The sequence below is a fragment of the Eucyclogobius newberryi genome, unplaced genomic scaffold, assembly GCF_026437365.1.
Source record: "Eucyclogobius newberryi isolate DKJ021-1_F unplaced genomic scaffold, fEucNew1.0.hap1 SCAF_4, whole genome shotgun sequence".
NCBI classification, from domain to species: domain Eukaryota; kingdom Metazoa; phylum Chordata; class Actinopteri; order Gobiiformes; family Gobiidae; genus Eucyclogobius; species Eucyclogobius newberryi.
In genome coordinates this window covers 30,445,518-30,468,792 of record NW_027316056.1, presented here as the reverse complement: position 1 = coordinate 30,468,792, position 23,275 = coordinate 30,445,518, and the positions used below count along the sequence as shown (strand labels likewise).

Below are 23,275 nucleotides of genomic sequence, written 5' to 3'. Positions count from 1 at the left end.
AAGAACTCGCTTTTACTTCCTCCTTTCATGGTTTGAAACTCTGGTACCACAGATTAAAGGGGGTAAACTCACTGGCATGACCCCTGCCTCGTGCCCGTAGCGCAGCGTCGTAGCAACCCCCTCCTTTGTGACCGAACGCCACAACAAGCGAAAAACAAAAGCGCAACACGTAAAGTAGAGTCAAAAATCCCGTGGCCTTTAAATGTCCAAATTCCTGAGCAATGAGCGGTGTTTTTATAGGCCTTCCTGTCCGTTAGAATCAGTGGTTCCTGTAACATTAGCCCACTATAAAGTTGTTAAATGCTGCCAGCTCTTAAGTTCAAAGGACAGTGATGAGAGAAGCGGCAGAATAACATTTCAGCTGCAGCTCTGTCCCTGGCCCCCGTGTGGACTTTCAAATGTGCGCTCTGAACCCCGCTGGTCGATAGGACTGTTTTTGTCTAAAAGATCTTTGTCCACTTTATTGCAGACTGTTGCCTGTGTGTGTACTGTGTGTGTGTGTGTGTGTGTGTGTGTGTGTGTGTGTGTGTGTACTGTGTGTGTGTGTGTGTGTGTGTGTGTGTGTGTGTGTGTGTGTGTGTGTGTGTGTGTGTGTGTGTGTGTGTGTGTGTGTGTGTGTGTGTGTGTGTGTGTGTGTGTGTGTGTGTGTGTGTGTGTGTGTGTGTGTGTGGTGTGGGTGGGTGGGTGGGTGGGTGGGTGGGTGGGTGGGTGGGTGGGTGTGGGTGCTGGTGGGTGGGACTGCTCAGGGGTCTTTGAGGGGCCGCTGTGCCTTGTTTATCTGAGGAGGTTGGCCCTTATTGTGCCCAAAGGGAAAGAAATCAATAGGCCTTGGGTCTGCAGAAGACGAGCCAGCTTTACGATACCACTGTGGCACGGTTTAAGTCCCTTAACCTGCGCCGGCGTTTGTCTCGGGATGGACAGCGACTAATAACCGCGCGGTCTGGGTTCCTGTTATTTGGGTTTCACTTCCAAATATAATCAAAACCCTTGACAAATGTAAGTGAACAGGGTTTTACTCAAAGCTAACTGGGCAATCTACATCAGTGGAGCTCAAAAGTTGTGTAATTAGTGGTACTTATGAACCTTCTGGGTGTACTGCAAGTCTAATTTTAGTTATATGCATCAGTACTATTTTATATCTGTATCATGGATGTTTTCATATAGAGCTGGGCAATTAATACATTTTAAATCATTTGTAATGGTCAATAATCAGTTTGGAGTCTTTTTAATTGAAAGATAATAATAATAATAACTTTTATTTATATAGCGCTTTTCAGTGACCCAAAGACGCTGAACATATATAAAAAAGGGGGGGTATTTACAGACAGGGGGGGACAACACGTACAATACACATTAATATACAGATAAAATGAACAAGACAGAAGAAGTAGAGAGAAAAAGATGGGGATGTAACAGAGGGTAGAAGAGTAGGGTGAGAGAGGAGGAGGATCGGAGAGCTCGGGAGGGGCGGTGGGGGATGAGGAGGTCAGACAGGTAGGGGGGGGCAAGGTGGTGAAGAGCTTTGAAAGTGAGGAGGAGTATTTTAAAGTTTATGCGCTGCTTGATGGGGAGCCAGTGGAGAGAGCGGAGAACGGGGGTGATGTGATCACGGGACCGGGTGTGGGTGAGGAGGCGGGCAGCGGAGTTTTGGACCATTTGGAGTCTGTGGAGGGAATGGGAGGAGATGCCAGTGAGGAGGGAGTTGCAGTAGTCAATGCGGGAGGAGATGAAGGCATGGATGAGGGATTCAGCAGCGGGGAGGGTGAGGCAGTGTCGGATTTTGGCGATGCGGCGGAGTTGGAAGTATGAGGTCTTGACGATGTGGCTGACATGGGGAGTGAAGGAGAGGGTGGGGTCCATGATGACACCGAGATTGCGTACCAGGGTAGAGGGGGTGATGGTCGAGGTGTCGATGCTGTGATGAGTGAAAAGGGACCAGTTTTATTGAGAGTGGATTTGGTGCCAATGAGGAGGAGCTCTGTTTTGTCACTGTTCAGTTTGAGGAAGTTGAGAGTGAGCCATAATTTTATTGTAGAGATGCAGGTTTCGATGTGGCTGAGGGGAGGGTTTTGGGTGGATTTGGTGGTGAGGTATATCTGGGTGTCGTCAGCGTAGCAGTGAAAGTCCAGGTTGAGTTGGCGGAGGATGTGACCAAGGGGGAAGATGTAGCAGATGAAGAGGAGGGGGCCGAGGACTGAGCCCTGGGGGACCCCCTGCGTTACTGGGGAGAGGGTGGATGAGTGACCGGAGAGGGAAATGAACTCTTGCCTGTTGGTGAGGTAGGATGTGAGCCAGTCAAGTGCAGAGCCCTCAACACCCAGTTGGCGCAGCCTTTGTAGGAGGATGGAATGGTTTATAGTGTCAAAGGCTGCGCTGAGGTCTAGTAGTAACAGGATGTTGAGAGCCCCGGTGTCTGCAGAGGTGAGGAGATCGTTGAGTACTTTGACCAGGGCTGTTTCAGTGCTGTGAAGTGGGCGGAAGCCATATTGGAGGGGTTCATAGAGGTTGTTTGACTGGAGGTGGGTGTGAAGTTGGGCGGCGACGATGCGTTCCAGCGTTTTTGAGAGGAACGGCAGGTTGGAGATGGGGCGGTAGTTGGAGAGGTTGGCGGAGTCTAGGGTGGGTTTTTTGAGGATGGGGGTGATGGAGGCCAGTTTGTAGATGGAAGGAACATGGCCGAGGGATAAAGACTGGTTGAAGAGGGTGGTGAGATGGGGGATGAGAGCAGGGAGGCAAGCCGAGTCGTTGGGAGGGGGTCGAGAGAGCAGGTGGTGGTTTTGGAAGCGGTGATGAGGTCTATGATATGAGAGGAGTTAACAGAGGAGAAGGTGGTGAGGGGAGGGAAGGGTGGGTGGTCAGGGAGAGGGGGGGGGGGGGCAGGGGGGGGGGTGGTGATGGAGTTAATGGAGACGGCAGTCATGGAGCTGTTGATTTTGGAAATTTTGTCATTGAAGGCAAGGAGGAAAGAGTTGCAGAGGTCAGGGGAGGAGGGTGGAGTGATGTCCGGTGGCTGGAGCAGCTTGTTGACGGTGGAGAACAGGGTGCGAGGGCTCCGGTGGGAGCTGTTGATGAGGGTGGAGAGGTGGGCAGATTTGGCGTCACGGTAGGAGGAGATGTGTAATTTGAAAGCTTCGGCGTGGACGGTGAGGCGGGTTCTTTTGAGGAGTCGTTCGAGTTGGCGGCCAGTCTGCTTCATGGTGCGGAGTTCAGGGGTGTACCAGGGGGCGGGGTTGATGTATGAGACGGAGGAGGTTTTCCAGGGGGCTAGGGAGTCAAGGGAGTCGGAGAGGGTGGTGTTGAGCATGACAGCATAGTCGTCGGGGGAAGAGGGGGGGGAGTCAGGGGGGAAAGCAGAGGATATGAGCTGGGAGAGCGTGAGGGGGTTGATTGACTTGATATTGCGGTAGGTGATGGTGCGTTTTTTGGGGTTGTGGGGCGAGGGTAGGGGGGCGGAGAAAAGGATGCAGAGATGATCAGAGAGAGGGAAGGGGAGGGGGTGGGGCTTAGAAATGGGTAGGAGAGAGGAACAGACTAAGTCCAGAGTGTGGCCTTTGGTATGGGTGGGGAAGTCAATGTGTTGGGTGAGATGGAAGCAGTCCAGGAGAGAGAAGAAGTCGGATGTCAGTGGGGCGTTGGGGCAGTCAATGTGGATGTTGAAGTCACCAGTGAGTAGGAGGCGGGCAGAGAGAGAGGATGCGATGGTGAGGAGTTCAGACAATTCAGTGAGGAAAGAGGGGTGGGGCTTTGGGGGACGATAGATCAGGATAGCGGCGATAGAGTTGAGGAGGGAGAAGGCGAGGTATTCAAATGATGAGATGGATGGAAGGTTGAGGTTCAGTTCAGTGATGGATGTAGATTTTTTATGAATAACAGCAAGACCTCCCCCACGCCCGGAGAGGCGGGGTTTGGCAGTGTAAGTGTAGTTGGAGGGAGTGGCTTGGTTGAGAGCATAGAAGTCCAGGGGCTGTTGCCATGTTTCACAGAGGAGAAGCAGATCAATGTTATTGTCCAGTAGCAGTTCAGATATAACAGGTGATTTGTTGGAGAGGGAGCGGCAGTTCAGCAGTGCAAGGGAGATGGATGGGGGCGTGGAGATGGATGGGGGGGCAGGGGTGGGGGGGCGGAGGTTGCTGAGGTTGGCAGTGCGGCAGGTGGGGGTGACGGGGGGGCGAAAACTAGTCCAGAGTGAGGGGATAGGTGAGCCGTCGTTGGAGTGTTGGTTATGGGAGAGACCAGAGCCCCGGTGGATGTAGCGGGGCCGGCGAAGGATCCCAGCTGAGCTAGCTGCAGAGGCAGCAGCAGCTGGGAGACGGTGGTTATGGTTGAGGAGGTGAAGGTCAGCAGCGGTGTAGGTGAGTAGGCGAGAAGTTGGTGGAGCGGTGGAGCGGTGGCCTGGAGGCGCGGGAGTGATAGTCCAAGGAGGAGATGGAACGTAGCAGCATGAGAGTAATCCAGTTAGTATGTTGGCGGTGGCTAGAGGCTGGTTAACTAGAAGCTGGTGGGCAGAGAGTTGTGAAAAAGCAGCAGTGGACCGGGTGTTGAAGCTGGTGGAGTGAGTGGCGTTGGTTGCCCCAGACCTTGTCTGCACGGCAGGGAGGCCCCGCGATACCATGACGGACCTCAGCAGGTGTTAAGCCAGCTGTTAGCTGGCGGCTAGGGCAGTAGATAGTCCAGGAGTGAGGGAGGAGATGAGCGATGGACGGTGCAGTTATGTCCGATGAAGTTAAGGAACAGGGATGTAGACAGAAGACAACACAGAGACGCGGGAACAAAACAAAACAATGGAAACGACTAACAAAACAAAGACGTTGGGACAGAAGCGGCAGTCCACATACCAGACGCCGGCGTTGCTCTAGCCCAATCAAGACGCATTTGAGTCCAGTTTTGTGACCAGATCGCCCCTGTCTGTGGAGCGGGGAAAGCAGAGAAACGGGGCTGTACCTTGGTTGTATGGGGCTGCTTTTCTCCGGGTGGAGCCGGTGCCCCGCTCTCCGTGTCTGCTCCTGTGGCGGGCTGGGGCCACACCTTCGCCCAGGTACAGACCTCCGGGGCGGCGGGTGCGGGAGCGCGGAGCCGGTGTTCGGGCGTGGTGCAGCGGAGGAGAAGCGGAGCCGCGTGCGGCTCGTGGTGGTGCGTGCCGCTCGTGATGGAGCCGGTGATCGGACGTGGAAACGCCGGTGCAGCGGAGGAGAAGCGGTGCCGCGTGCGGCTCGTGGCGGTGCGTGCCGCTCGTGGTGGAGCCGGTGTTCGGGCGTGGAAACGCCGGTGCAGCGGAGGAGAAGCGGTGCCGCGTGCGGCTCGTGGCGGTGCGTGAATCCTCAGCCAATAAGTAAAAGAATGTGGTTTGGAGCGGAGTTTAGACTCTGGGGGAGACATTTGTCTAGCTGTGTATTAAACACCGATTATTACAGGTTTATGAGCATGAAATCAGCATTTAAAGTCATTTTTAATTTGTTTTTGAAAAGGAAACATGAGGAGGGGAAAATATATTGAGAATTTTTTAAATTTTTTTTCATATCACCCTGTTCTATATTCAAATGCCTGTATCAGTAAAATGCTTCAAATTGTGGGCCTTGCGATGGATTTAAAAATATTGATAGGAATGAATATCAGCAACTAACGAGTGCCGGTATCTCCTGAAAAACATCAGTATCGTCGTAGTTTTTATTCACATCTTTGTTCTTCGTTGGGTTAGTCCTTGTTTCGAAATACTTGTAAGACATGTCCACTGAGTGCGTTACAAACCAGGCATTGTCCTGTTATAGAACCGATTTGATGGCACTCAGAAAAGCCATACATTTTCTTAGATGGCGTGTGAGATGTAATTAGTTAACATATGTTATATTTTAATGATAAATACCTGGCAAGTGAGAAAAATGTATCTTCTTTTAAAGCAACCTTGCTATCATTAGAGTTCACTTTGTCTTCTGTATCTTACAGTTGAATTACCGTTCCGAACATTGTCAATAGTCAACATTCTTCCTTCCAGCACCTTCCGCGCCGGATGACCTCTCCATTTTTTTACGCCGCCGTTCTGGTCAACCCATTCGCCCCAAAAACAAAGGGGAAACGTATCTCATATTCAGGGGGGGCTCTGGGTCAGGGTCCAATGACTCATCACACCATCTTCTGTGCCTCTAATTGGAACCATGCACCAAAGAACGTGCCTCCTTTATTCGACACCACCGCGCCGCAAATGACCCTGGTATAGATTACGCCGAAAGCGATTAATTATATCTTTACTGTTAAAAGATCATGAATTCCTCCATCCTCGTATTGTATTATTGTATGTGTCGCTTGTATAATGGCATAGCAGTTCCACGTCGGTGCTGCCTTCTCTCCCTCGCCGAGTGAATGGGCTTTGTGGAGCGGTGCCCTGAGATGCTCCCCGCCATCTTAGCTCCTTCGGCCATGACCTGCGCTCCTCACCCCTCCCTCCCTCCGTCCTACCATCCCTCCCCCCATGCGCCCTGGCCTCTCGTCTAATTCCCTCCTCACTCTCCCACTGAATTGCAGACCTTAAAGAAAAGGGGAGATCGATGAAAGCACACTGCGTCTTGATTGGACTGGCAGCAGGGCCCCCCAGTCTGAGCGGCGTGCGAGAGGTCCGCAGCGCCGTGCGAGAGGTCTGCAGCACTGCAGACCGAGGAGTTATAGGGGACGAGGGAAAGATGGCGGCGCTGGTCGGCTGTCGAGTGCTCTTTGTATGGAGATGATGCGGGTTGGAGTGCGGTGAATTATAATGTAACGAGCAGTAGAAACTCGATACTGATACTGAGGAAGATACTCAATTTCAATGCCACAATGACAACTTAAAAATGCTCTTTTAAGGTCAAGGTTTTAGACAATAGACTGATATTTTTTTTTCTTCTTTTTTTTTAATGCGTAGAATGAATAACAAAATAAACTGAACAAGACACAGAGAGCGAAAAGACAAAAAAGAGTAATTCAAAGAAAGTTAGACTGGTATTCTCCTTTTCTCATTTATTCCAGTGTCCGTCATGTTAGTCTTTCCACAGGTATCCATCTGTCGTTTCCATTGTTGGAGTTTTACTAGACTGACATTTTCAACACAAAATAATTGTACTTTCTTTATTAAACCCTGTGGTCATAAACTAGTTCTATGAAAGCTCGAGATAATTCCAAAACTGTTTTTAAAAAAGGGAATTGAGTCAAATTAATGTGGATTTTTGTTGTTTTTGGCAACCGTATTAACTGGTCAGAAATCAGTTTTGTATTGGCAATTTATATTATTATTATTATTATGTTTTATAGTATTATAGTTTTTTACCCAATCTTTGTTTGAACGGACAGAAAGCAACATGAAATGGGACTGAAGAGTGGGGAGAGACATTCATAAAATCCCGCATTTCATAAATAAACCATAAAAAAACAAACCTATTTGATACAGGAGTTGAGCTCATCATCAATTAGAGAAGGATGTGACTGGTACTCTTTAGGTACATATGTCCGTGTCCTCCAGAAACCACACTGTAAATCTTCATGTGTGTGTACTTTGTGTATAGGAATATCTAGTAACTATAAGTACTTGTGTGTACTTTGTGTATAGGAATGTCTAGTAACTATCAGTACTTGTGTGTACTTGTGCCCAGTCCTAAACTCCAGAAGTCCCCTCAGTGAGACCAAGAGCACGTCCTCGTCCATCTCGGCCCTCAGCGACTCCCTCAACAGCTCTGAGGGCGGAGACCACAGCAGCGAAGAGCTCAAGAGCCTGCTGGCCCCGCCCTCCTCCGCCGGCAGCCAATCAAGCTCCGGGAGCCACTCGGGATCAGGAACTGAAGACAAAAATGAAAAAGGTAAGATGAGAGAATATCGCAAAGTCACAAAAACAAGTTTGTGTGGAAATATTGAGATAAACAACAGTATTGTAAACACTTTAGGCCTAGGGATGGGACAATAAATAATATTGTTTATTGCAATAAAAATGGGCAGACAATAGCCGCGATAATTATACCACAAGAGAAAAACTACACCTATGTTTTCATCTAGGTCATTGTTGTTTTCTTCACTGACAAAGTACAATACAATGCAACGTATTCAAAATATTATTATCCATAAAATTTTTAGACTGGCAGCATTTTTTTGATTGTCGTGATATTATCGATAATAACAATAATTTGATGATAATGACAATCGTGACAAAACATTTCAATTTAGTCCCATGCTTATTCATACCGCTGACACAGTAACCCTTAAGCAGGATAATTGCAGTACACACTTTTCTGTATTCTGTGGTGGAAAGAGCATAAAGAAACACTTCAGCATTTAGTATCTATAATGAGTCATGATTGAGTTAATTTTCGACCCTAGAGCAAAGAGCTGTAGCAAAGGCAACGACAAAAAAACAAGACATTTTCCTCTTGGCAAAGAGGAAAATGTCTTGAGCCCAAAATAATATTGTTCATCTCTCATTTATTGAAGATAAAGTCAGCATAGTAGTAGCAGTTTTGTGTGGTAAATGTCCAAAGTCACACATGTTCCTGTGGTGTCCTTGTGCGCAGGCTTCGAGTGTGTCTTCTGTAACTTTGTGTGCAAGACGCGCAGCATGTACGAGCGGCACCTCCAGATCCACCTCATCACCCGAATGTTCGAGTGCGACGTGTGCCACAAGTTCCTCAAGACGCCCGAGCAGCTGCTGGAGCACAAGAAGTGCCACACTGTCCCCTCCGGAGGGCTCAAGTAAGGAAAGCAAGTACACACAGAGGTTCCTAACTCCTGCTCCCTACGCCCTGCGCCCTACGCCCTCCTGCTCCACACACACGCTGCTCACAACATGCAGGAACACACAGGGACACACAGGAACACACAAAACACACAGGAACACGCATGAGACACTGGAACACGCATGACACACAGGAACACACCAAAAACACGCATGAACACACATGACACACAGGAACATGCATGACACACAGGAACACACAGAAATACGCATGACACACTGGAACACGCATGACACACTGGAACACACCAAAAACATGCATGAACACACATGACACACAGGAACATGCATGGCACACAGGAACACATAAAACACGCTGGAACACGCATGACTCACAGGAACATGCATAACACACAGGAACACATAAAACACACAGGAACACACACAAAACAAACAGGAACACACATGACACACGGGGACACACAGGAACACGCATGACTCACAGGAACATGCATAACACACAGGAACACATAAAACACACAGGAACACACATGACACACAGGAACATGCATGACACAGGAACACACATGACACACAGGAACATGCATGACACACAGGAACACATAAAACAAACAGGAACACACATGACGCACAGGAACACACATGACACACAGGAACACACTTGACACACAGGAACACGCATGACACACAGGAACACGCATGACACACAGGAACACACAGGAACACCCATAACACACAGGAACACACAGGAATACTCAAAACACACAGGAACACACCAAAAACACGCATGAACACACATGACACACAGGAACACACATGACACACAGGAACACACCAAAAACACGCATGAACACATAAAACACACAGGAACACACACAAAACAAACAGGAACACACATGACACACAGGAACACGTGTGACACACAGGAACACGTGTGACACACAGGAACACGTGTGACACACAGGAACACGCGTGACACACAGGAACACGCATGACACACAGGAACACGCATGACACACAGGAACACGCATGACACACAGGGACACGCATGACACACAGGGACACGCATGACACACAGGGACACGCATGACACACAGGGACACACATGACACACAGGGACACACACAAAACAAACAGGAACACACATGACACACGGGAACACGCATGACACACAGGAACACGCATGACTCACAGGAACATGCATAACACACAGGAACACATAAAACACACAGGAACACACACAAAACAAACAGGAACACACATGAAACACAGGAACACACATGACACACAGGAACACGCATCACACACAGGAACATGCATGACACAGGAACACACAGGAACATGCATGACACACAGGAACACATAAAACAAACAGGAACACACATGACGCACAGGAACACACATGACGCACAGGAACACACATGACACACAGGAAAACGCATGACACACAGGAACACCCATGACACACAGGAATACTCAAAACACACAGGAACACACATGACACACAGGAACACAGATGACACACAGGAACACACCAAAAACACGCATGAACACACATGACACACAGGAACACATAAAACACACAGGAACACACACAAAACAAACAGGAACACGTGTGACACACAGGAACATGCATGACACACAGGAACACGCATGACACACAGGAACACGCATGACACACAGGAACACGCATGACACACAGGGACACGCATGACACACATGGACACACAGGAACACACGTGACACACAGGAACACACGTAACACACATGACACACAGGAACACACGTGACACACAGGAACACACATGACACACAGGGACATACAGGAACACACGTGACATACAGGAACACACATGACATACAGGAACACACATGACACACAGGAACATACAGGAACACACATGACACACAGGAACACACATGACACACAGGAACACACAGGAACACACATGACACATAGGAACACACAGGAACACACATGACACATAGGAACACACAGGAACAAGCATGACACACAGGAACAAGCATGACACACAGGAACACACATGACACACAGGAACACACATGACATACAGGAACACACATGACACACAGGAACACACATGACACACAGGAACACACAGGAACACACAGGAACACACATGACACATAGGAACACACAGGAACACACATGACACATAGGAACACACAGGAACAAGCATGACACACAGGAACAAGCATGACACACAGGAACACACATGACACACAGGAACACACAGGAACAAGCATGACACACAGGAACAAGCATGACACACAGGAACACACATGACACACAGGAACACACATGACACACAGGAACACACATGACACATAGGAACACACAGGAACACACATGACACACAGGAACACACATGACACACAGGAACACACATGACACACAGGAACACCCATGACACACAGGAATACTCAAAACACACAGGAACACACATGACACACAGGAACACAGATGACACACAGGAACACACCAAAAACACGCATGAACACACATGACACACAGGAACACATAAAACACACAGGAACACACACAAAACAAACAGGAACACGTGTGACACACAGGAACATGCATGACACACAGGAACACGCATGACACACAGGAACACGCATGACACACAGGAACACGCATGACACACAGGGACACGCATGACACACATGGACACACAGGAACACACGTGACACACAGGAACACACGTAACACACATGACACACAGGAACACACGTGACACACAGGAACACACATGACACACAGGGACATACAGGAACACACGTGACATACAGGAACACACATGACATACAGGAACACACATGACACACAGGAACATACAGGAACACACATGACACACAGGAACACACATGACACACAGGAACACACAGGAACACACATGACACATAGGAACACACAGGAACACACATGACACATAGGAACACACAGGAACAAGCATGACACACAGGAACAAGCATGACACACAGGAACACACATGACACACAGGAACACACATGACATACAGGAACACACATGACACACAGGAACACACATGACACACAGGAACACACAGGAACACACAGGAACACACATGACACATAGGAACACACAGGAACACACATGACACATAGGAACACACAGGAACAAGCATGACACACAGGAACAAGCATGACACACAGGAACACACATGACACACAGGAACACACAGGAACAAGCATGACACACAGGAACAAGCATGACACACAGGAACACACATGACACACAGGAACACACATGACACACAGGAACACACATGACACATAGGAACACACAGGAACACACATGACACACAGGAACACACATGACACACAGGAACACACATGACACACAGGAACACACATGACACACAGGAACACACATGACACATAGGAACACACAGGAACACACATGACACACAGGAACACACAGGAACACAGATGACACACAGGAACACACATGACACATAGGAACACACATGACACACAGGAACACGCATGACACACAGGAACACACATGACACATAGGAACACACAGGAACACACATGACACACAGGAACACACATGACACACAGGAACACACATGACACACAGGAACACACAGGAACACACATGACACACAGGAACACACAGGAACACAGATGACACACAGGAACACACATGACACACAGGAACACACATGACACACAGGAACACACATGACACACAGGAACACACATGACACACAGGAACACACATGACACACAGGAACACACAGGAACACACATGACACACAGGAACACACAGGAACACAGATGACACACAGGAACACACAGGAACACACGTAACACACATGACACACAGGAACACACGTGACACACAGGAACACACATGACACACAGGGACATACAGGAACACACATGACATACAGGAACACACATGACACACAGGAACATACAGGAACACACATGACACACAGGAACACACATGACACACAGGAACACACAGGAACACACATGACACATAGGAACACACAGGAACACACATGACACATAGGAACACACAGGAACAAGCATGACACACAGGAACAAGCATGACACACAGGAACACACATGACACACAGGAACACACATGACACACAGGAACACACATGACACACAGGAACACACATGACACACAGGAACACACAGGAACACACAGGAACACACATGACACATAGGAACACACAGGAACACACATGACACATAGGAACACACAGGAACAAGCATGACACACAGGAACAAGCATGACACACAGGAACACACATGACACACAGGAACACACAGGAACAAGCATGACACACAGGAACAAGCATGACACACAGGAACACACATGACACACAGGAACACACATGACACACAGGAACACACATGACACATAGGAACACACAGGAACACACATGACACATAGGAACACACAGGAACACACATGACACACAGGAACACACATGACACACAGGAACACACATGACACACAGGAACACCCATGACACACAGGAATACTCAAAACACACAGGAACACACATGACACACAGGAACACAGATGACACACAGGAACACACCAAAAACACGCATGAACACACATGACACACAGGAACACATAAAACACACAGGAACACACACAAAACAAACAGGAACACGTGTGACACACAGGAACATGCATGACACACAGGAACACGCATGACACACAGGAACACGCATGACACACAGGAACACGCATGACACACAGGGACACGCATGACACACATGGACACACAGGAACACACGTGACACACAGGAACACACGTAACACACATGACACACAGGAACACACGTGACACACAGGAACACACATGACACACAGGGACATACAGGAACACACGTGACATACAGGAACACACATGACATACAGGAACACACATGACACACAGGAACATACAGGAACACACATGACACACAGGAACACACATGACACACAGGAACACACAGGAACACACATGACACATAGGAACACACAGGAACACACATGACACATAGGAACACACAGGAACAAGCATGACACACAGGAACAAGCATGACACACAGGAACACACATGACACACAGGAACACACATGACATACAGGAACACACATGACACACAGGAACACACATGACACACAGGAACACACAGGAACACACAGGAACACACATGACACATAGGAACACACAGGAACACACATGACACATAGGAACACACAGGAACAAGCATGACACACAGGAACAAGCATGACACACAGGAACACACATGACACACAGGAACACACAGGAACAAGCATGACACACAGGAACAAGCATGACACACAGGAACACACATGACACACAGGAACACACATGACACACAGGAACACACATGACACATAGGAACACACAGGAACACACATGACACACAGGAACACACATGACACACAGGAACACACATGACACACAGGAACACACATGACACACAGGAACACACATGACACATAGGAACACACAGGAACACACATGACACACAGGAACACACAGGAACACAGATGACACACAGGAACACACATGACACATAGGAACACACATGACACACAGGAACACGCATGACACACAGGAACACACATGACACATAGGAACACACAGGAACACACATGACACACAGGAACACACATGACACACAGGAACACACATGACACACAGGAACACACAGGAACACACATGACACACAGGAACACACAGGAACACAGATGACACACAGGAACACACATGACACACAGGAACACACATGACACACAGGAACACACATGACACACAGGAACACACATGACACATAGGAACACACAGGAACACACATGACACACAGGAACACACAGGAACACAGATGACACACAGGAACACACATGACACATAGGAACACACATGACACACAGGAACACACATGACACACAGGAACACACAGGAACACAGATGACACACAGGAACACACATGACACATAGGAACACACATGACACACAGGAACACACATGACACACAGGAACACACATGACACATAGGAACACACAGGAACACACATGACACACAGGAACACACATGACACACAGGAACACACATGACACACAGGAACACACATGACACATAGGAACACACATGACACATAGGAACACACATGACACATAGGAACACACATGACACACAGGAACACACATGACACACAGGAACACACAGGAACACAGATGACACACAGGAACACACATGACACACAGGAACACACATGACACACAGGAACACACATGACACATAGGAACACACATGACACATAGGAACACACATGACACATAGGAACACACATGACACATAGGAACACATAGGAACACACATGACACATAGGAACACACATGACACATAGGAACACACATGACACACAGGAACACACATGACACACAGGAACACACATGACACATAGGAACACACATGACACACAGGAACACACATGACACACAGGAACACACATGACACACAGGAACACACATGACACATAGGAACACACATGACACATAGGAACACACAGGAACACACATGACGTAGTCTTCTCCACATTTAACATTGATATAACCCTCATAGTTGTATTTAGAAAGTGCTGCCTCCACTACTTTTACTACAGTGATGACTTGTAGTACTGTAGTCTTCTTAAATCTGCACTTGATATCATTACTCAACGTGTACTATATGTTAGATGAATGTTTGTTTTCAGTTCATAAAGTTTACAGGACAATAAAGGTCTTTATTCCACTATTAGCGCCACATATTTGACTTATCCCCTGGAGGCCCAATTATCGGAGCAAACATTTCCCTTTGTACCAGAGCTTTGTTTGCACAGATCAATGTGCTCCACATTAGAAACACAGGTCTAGGTAAATATGTATTACACTAATAAGTTTAAGATTTACACTGGCCCCTGTTTGTTACAATTCTACATCACGACTAAATCAAATGAATTAAATAAGTATTATTATAATGATTAATTGACAAAAACTTTCCCTGATTATTACTGAAAAAAATGTATGCTAACCCTACACACTGGTGCAACTTTACGGTAGTATTTAACTCTCAAATCTCAGATAACTAAAATAATCCAATTACGGTAATCGGTTGAGATATTCTTTCAATTAATCAATTACTTTAGATCGCAAGAGAGATTATTTACTTACTTTGACACCTTCTGTAAATATAGTTACAACAAAGTAGTTTAGTCATTAAAAACACAAATTGTACATGTTTTTTGAGTCATTTTTATGTAAGTACTGCTTTGTCAAAGTCATGAAACCCGTTTGCTCAGCACATTTCACACTTTGTACAGTTCCGAAAAACGATTCATCAACCACTAAACGATCATTTCAACCATCGATTTGTTGCGATTAATCGATGAACTTAAACCTAAACTCGATGCTAATTCAAACCATCAGCGGGCAGTGTCGGGCGCTAACACGGCTTGAAACAGATTGAATAGAAGAGCGTTTGTGGAAAGTGGACTCGGCGTTATTATCTGGAGTCGGTAAATGAACTGCGACCGTCGGTGCTCGTCTGGCGAGTGGAACTTATTAGATACTGGCTCCGACAGCGGCTCCGACAGCGGCCCCTCAGAGCAGAAGGCTGAGTGAAGGCTGATGGGAGCGGGCCCCCCTCCGGGTCCGCTCCACAGCCCACACCAACACACAGAGTCTAAACGCACACAAACACGCCCGAGCTGATGAAAGCTGTCTCACCGCCGCCGCCATTACACCACACGGCGTACGGAACGGGGACACGTCTGGTCCTCGGCGCGGCCCTGATCAGACTGTAGGGAGAGTGGCAGCTGTGCATGATGGGAAATCTTACGCCAAAGTCACGGGCTTCATACGTTCACTGCACTTTTTAGAAAATGCAGCGTTTACTTGATCGTTTGTTCTAATAATCAAAGCTAAACTGACAAAATGTTTAGCAATCTGACCCACAACATCATAATAAAATAAAATACAATCACAAAAAATAATCATAAAAATAATCATAAAATATAGTAGTAATAATAATAAAATCTTTTTTAAGAAATCAATAATAGTAAAAAAAATAAATAGATAATACAAATAATTATAATCATACAAAAAAATGTATATTGAAGGTTTCTAGATGGAGACTTACAAAATAAAGTCTATTATTGATGAAAAACAAACAGTTTACTCTCTTTTTGACATTTGGATGACAAACTTTATCTACTGTATGCAGTATGTAAAGTGTCTTGCCCTTTGACACAACAGCAGTGTGCGCCTTCAGTTAATCGAATGCTTCACTCCAATCATGCACCACATTCGGAATCCAACGTAAATAAATACCGACAACAGAAATCAAGTTCTATTGCGAATTAGTCTGTTAACTAAATGGTATATATTTTGAACGGGGAAAATGTGCTCAAACTTATGAAGAAAAAGTTGTACCACAGATGTATTTGGTTGGCATCACTAGCAATGTGAGTAAACGCGTGATGATCTTCAGAGCCAGGACGTTTCACTGCTCATCCAAGTCGCGTCTTCACTCTGACGAGCTGAAGAAGCGACTGGGACGAGCGGCGAGACGTCTTTGTTCGCTCTCGTTTGAGGCTAAACCCAAACAGAGTGAACAATGGGGCCAATCAGACGACAGCTCACACCTTTGAGCAGTTCAATAGACTTAACGAACAACTGCTTAAACAACTGCTTTGTGTTAGTTTCAGTGTAGTTAGCTCCTCCCTTTAGACACATATAACACACAAGGACTTCACTCTGCATTCAAACACACACACACACACACACGATGATTGGAAGAAGAATCGAATATTGCCGACATGTTAGCGACACACATACACACTAAAGCCCCTCGGAGTGACTCTTAATGCTCAGTCCCAGGGTCTTTTTGGTTTGTTTTTCCTCACTCACTGCCTCTGCGGCTCTCGACATCTCCTCACACGCCCCTCCATGTCCATCCTCTGCCCCTACAGGAGCCTTTGTTGTACTGCGACACATTTCTGTCTCATTTCAGGCCATCTGTGATCACGGCATCCGACCACCGCGCGCCGCCGCCGCTCACACGTTCGCCACTAGCACTTTGCCGCTACGTTAAAGACAAAAAACGTGAACGTGTCGGAGTTTAAAGCAGTTTAAGGCTCATTCTGAGTGTGATTTTTTATTTTTTTTTGTATGCCATAAACATCACGTCATGTTGCATCTCTGTAGTTATCAGTGGATGTTTTTTTAATGATTATTCTTTTGAGCGATTCGAATGTTGTACACGTAAGGAGCGCTGGAGCTTCCAAAGTGTTCACACCGTAGCGGCTAATGCGAAGGGTTGTAGAGTGTGAGTGAATATCTGTGAACACGCTTTTCTAACAGTTTTAACATGTATCTTCTGTCCGGTGTCAATGTTTGTCAAAGCAGATCGAGTTCTTTAAGCTAGCGGTCAAAAAGGCGAGCGAACGGAACGGGCGGCGGGTGTCGTTTTTTTGAACATCAATGTGTAAAAAATGTTTTTAGCGCTGAAGACGACCGCGGGGGAAATTCTGTCGCTTAAAAATGGCGTCAGCGATCGTACGGCCGCTCAGACGTGGCGCAGCAGCGTAAATGTAAAACCCTCTGAACGCACGCCCGACAACGACGAAAAACAAATTAACTTTCATGAGCTTTTAACCTCGTTCGAACGCTGTTTCCTCGGCGTTAGTTTTACGCAAAGTTGTGTTTTGATCCTGCAACTGAGGCTGGAGTACCCCATATCCCCGCCCACATCCCTGTACTTAGTTATGATTATATTAAAACATTAAGACTCAGAATTATACATTGGGTTTGGTTCTAAAAATGTCATGTAGCCACAAAAGAAAATCCTGCTTGTTACAGTGAAATGTCACTATTATCAATATTGCAGGTTTCAAACAGGAAGTCAATGAACCTGTCTCTGTTATTAAGCGGTTTTAGAGCATAATTGCGGTTCACAATGAACAAAATTATCTACTTATGTTATAATTCAGTACTAAGTAGGCAAAACAAGCATAATATGTCTCCTGTAAAGACGTACGTGATGCTAAAAATAACATGCTTTAGCTCAAATTTCTGTTAAACTTGAATATTTAAGTCAAATGTTGGTTTATTTCGCATAATTTGAAGTGTTTTAATCACTTTTTAAAACTTGCCGTACAAATTACAACGCGTTTACTGCTGTTATGCTCTATTTTCGTCGTATATTCTCGTACTTTCTCTAATATTGACATCCCCCGCTTACAAACCCACCGCAACAAAAAGCGACCGCGCGCCGAATGAGATGAATAACAAGTATAATTTCTATCTATAGCCGTAGTTACCGTGGACGCAGTGCCTCAGACTTAACCCGCAGTGTGCGAGTGTGATTAGTGTTGACTCACATCCGGTCACGCTGGGCTCTCGACAGGTGCGGAAGGAAACGGGAACGCAAATATCCCATAATAGACTCCGATTTATCACTCTCCTGCTGCCGCTCTGACCACTAATGAAACCAGGGTTCACATTTAAGAATTCAGCTTTGTGTGACGATGATGTAAAGCATTTTTTTTAGTGTGTGTGCAGTTAGCCAGGGAGCCAGGGCCTTGACCATTCTTGAGTCGGTTTTTCTGAGGTGATTCTGTTCTGCAGGGTTTGTGAAGCGCTTTGGGGCCCAGAGCAGATGAAAGGTGCTATTTAAATGTAAGTGCCACTCCATTCCTTCATTTCCTTCATGTCCTACTGCAGCCTGTCACCCCACTCCCACACACATTAAAGTGCCACACATACGACCCGAGCACACACAGCACTCCTCCTTCACCTGTCCTTTCCTCCTCATCTGTGCCCACGGGGTTCCTACTGCCATGCTACTGGCCACGTGCTATGGACTTATTCAAATTAGTCGTCTTGTGACCTTTCGAGACTAAAGTAACTGCCATTTTTGATTAAACTTAGTAATAGTTTTTAAAAATTAGGGTTTTGATTTTATGTTTGCATCACACATTGCATCGTATAAAATGTTAATTATATCAAAGTTTCATTTTTAGTTGTGGTCGAACCATTATTAGCATTTATTTCCCAGGTAAGAACCCACTGAGATCGAGACCTGGGATATATTTGATTATATATAGTTTTACAAACATGTTTTGACCTTTCAGCCTTGACAGTAATAGCTGCAGATGTGTGTGAAATAAGTGACTGTGGGCATGTTGAATATGTAGGAACCCTGTAGACGGTGTATTTCTGTGAGCGCTGCCAGTAACACTTCCTGTGTGCTGTCCTTCCTGTGTCCCTGGTCCCTGTGTGGTTCTTGCAGGTGCCCTTTCTGTATCTACTCCACCAATCGTCCGGCGGCCATGGAGTGCCACCTTAAGACGCACTGTAAGATGGAGTACCGCTGCCGCATCTGCCAAGGACTGTGGCCTGACCAGGCCGCGCTGGAGGGCCACATGCGCGCCCATCGCCTGGGCAACCACTACAGGTGCGAGCAGTGCGGCTACCTGTCCAAGACGGCCAACAAGCTGATCGAGCACGTGCGCGTGCACACAGGCGAGCGGCCCTTCCACTGCGACCGCTGCTCCTACAGCTGCAAGCGGAAAGACAACCTCAACCTGCACAAGAAGCTGAAGCACGCGCCGCGCCACCTGCTGGGCTGCCACGACTGCCCCTTCACCACCACGCGCCCCTTTGTCTACAGCCGCCATGTCAAGAAACACCAGCGCACGGCGGAGGAGGACGAGGAGGAGGAGCGGGAGGAGAGGGCGTCTCTGGCCGGGTCCCACTTCCTGTTTGGAGCAGGAAGCAGCGGCGGCAGCAGCAGCAGCAGTCCACTCATGAACCTGAGGGCCTCACAGGCTCTGCAGTCTGTGGCACTGTCCCTCACTTTAGGCAAGTCTCTCCAGCCCATGAACGGTAGCCCCTCTCTCTGCTCCTCTGTGGAGCACTACACAAACTGTGAGCGCCCCCTCATGCCCCTCACCGCCCTCTACACATTCCATAGCGCCCCGCGGCCCGGCACCTCCCCGCCGCTCGCCTCCTCCTCGTCCCACAAACACTCCTTTCTGGCTTACCTGGGACTCACAGAGAGGGCCAAGACTGTGTGACTCAGAGCGCCCACTCCGGGCGCTCGCTCTTTTCCAATCAGACCAGCAGAATAAGCTGGAGCAGACTCGCATATAAACATTTATAAGAGTAAAAGGCTGTACATGCTAAAGGCATTTATATCAAGAAGCTGCTTTTCTTATCAGTTCTATCAATTGAATTATTACTTCTTCAGCTACTACTCTATGACTTTCTGTTTTTAAATGTCTGAATGAGCTGGAACCGGTTGCATTATCTGAGGAAGCTAATGTATCTCTGTTTTATAGCCATTTTCTTTTGTCGTTTGACAATATAAAAGTTGAAAAAGACAAAGGAAAATTTGCAAGTGCTACATTTTAGTGCATTTTTGTCTATCGCTATGATGCATCAAGATAGCATGCCTGGTTCTGTGTTTCAACTTAGCTTTGTCGTCATTAGGAAGCTAAAGTCAAGTGTTCGCGGCGGACAGGAACGAAAGGCACGTTTCCAAAGCAACGCCTCAAAACCACGCACTTACTTATTTATCAATCTTGTACATAGTTTTTGTAGCCCCTTTCCTTTTTTTTTGTTTTTTTTGTTTGTGAAACCATATTATGCATAAGCGCTGCCTCATATCCCCGGCGTCTCTAAATCGATACCGTTTTTGGTCGTTTTAAAGCTTACAAAACATAAGCTGCGAACTCGGTAGACGCGACTCTATTCGGACGTTATTCTATTGATTATTTGCACTCCCCGGTCGGTCAAGGTGAACCGTAATTGCTGAGGCCGTGCGAATATGAGCGCAGCTTTATATGCACACTATGTACCACGCATCTATACTTGGAGGAGATATGAGATAATTGTTTTGTGGAGGTGACCGGGCGCCGGGTTATTCCCCCCCCCCACGCCGCCCGGACACCGCAGGCCGATTCAATGGTGCTTTTTGGAGATTTTTGTAATTTTTTGTGTATAAAAAAAAGAGAAAAAAAAAATGTTCCAAAATGACTTGAATGAATGTATTTTTCGTTGATGTACAAGTGACGGAGAAGTGCGAACAGGGACGTCGTCTGGGGAAGCTCGCGGTGGCCTTCTGTGTCATTTTTGTCATTTTTCTTTCTTTTTTTTTTTATGTGTTTTTATTTTAATTTTTAATGTTTTTTGTACTGAGCCTTTTACATCATGACATTTTCTACTAACACGCAAAAAAACAACAACCCCAGAGCAGTGCTGCTGTTGGCGATGAAAAAGACGCAGGCAGAGACGGTACTTAGCGCTTCACGCCCCCCTTTTTTCCATTTTTTTTTCTTTTTTTCGTTCCTGTCATTCGTCTGAGTTTTAATTGCACTTAATGTAGTAACACTTCGAGCCAAAAGCACTTAATTTCGTATGTTCTCTTCTGATTTTTTGGAAACTTCGGCCCACCAAGATACTTCTGTGTGAATTGAAGGTGTTCATTTGAGTCAGTGTGGCATCAGAGGGCCCTGGATCAGTGTGGCATCAGAGGGCGCTGGGTCAGTGTGGCATCAGAGGGCCCTGGATCAGTGTGGCATCAGAGGGCCCTGGATCAGTGTGGCATCAGAGGGCGCTGGGTCAGTGTGGCATCAGAGGGCCCTGGATCAGTGTGGCATCAGAGGGCGCTGGGTCAGTGTGGCATCAGAGGGCCCTGGGTCAGTGTGGCATCAGAGGGCCCTGGGTCAGTGTGGCATCAGAGGGCCCTGGGTCAGTGTGGCATCAGAGGGCCTGGGTCAGTGTGGCATCAGAGGGCCCTGGGTCAGTGTGGCATCAGAGGGCCCTGGGTCAGTGTGGCATCAGAGGGCCTGGGTCAGTGTGGCATCAGAGGGCCTGGGTCAGTGTGGCATCAGAGGGCCCTGGGTCAGTGTGGCATCAGAGGGCCCTGGGTCAGTGTGGCATCAGAGGGCCCTGGGTCAGTGTGGCATCAGAGGGCCCTGGGTCAGTGTGGCATCAGAGGGCCCTGGGTCAGTGTGGCATCAGAGGGCCCTGGGTCAGTGTGGCATCAGAGGGCCTGGGTCAGTGTGGCATCAGAGGGCCTGGGTCAGTGTGGCATCAGAGGGCCCTGGGTCAGTGTGGCATCAGAGGGCCTGGGTCAGTGTGGCATCAGAGGGCCCTGGGTCAGTGTGGCATCAGAGGGCCCTGGGGCAGTGTGGCATCAGAGGGCGCTGGGTCAGTGTGGCATCAGAGGGCCCTGGGGCAGTGTGGCATCAGAGGGCCCTGGGGCAGTGTGGCATCAGAGGGCCCTGGGGCAGTGTGGCATCAGAGGGCCCTGGGTCAGTGTGGCATCAGAGGGCCCTGGGTCAGTGTGGCATCAGAGGGCCCTGGGTCAGTGTGGCATCAGAGGGCCCTGGGTCAGTGTGGCATCAGAGGGCCCTGGGTCAGTGTGGCATCAGAGGGCCCTGGGTCAGTGTGGCATCAGAGGGCGCTGGGTCAGTGTGGCATCAGAGGGC

The 23,275-nt window shown here is 47.6% G+C and overlaps 1 protein-coding gene across 1 annotated transcript in view; it reads left to right on the top strand.

Moving 5' to 3' along the window:
* Window positions 1-22,272, top strand: part of znf827 (zinc finger protein 827) — a 110,237-nt gene extending 87,965 nt beyond the window's left edge. Inside the window, exons 12-14 of the mRNA XM_072462525.1 lie at window positions 7,614-7,817; window positions 8,523-8,700; window positions 20,071-22,272. Of these exons, the coding sequence (XP_072318626.1) occupies window positions 7,614-7,817; window positions 8,523-8,700; window positions 20,071-20,857 (1,169 nt within the window). The 3' untranslated portion in view covers window positions 20,858-22,272. The remainder of the gene's footprint in view (window positions 1-7,613; window positions 7,818-8,522; window positions 8,701-20,070) is intronic.
* The last annotated feature ends 1,003 nt before the right edge of the window (window positions 22,273-23,275 follow it).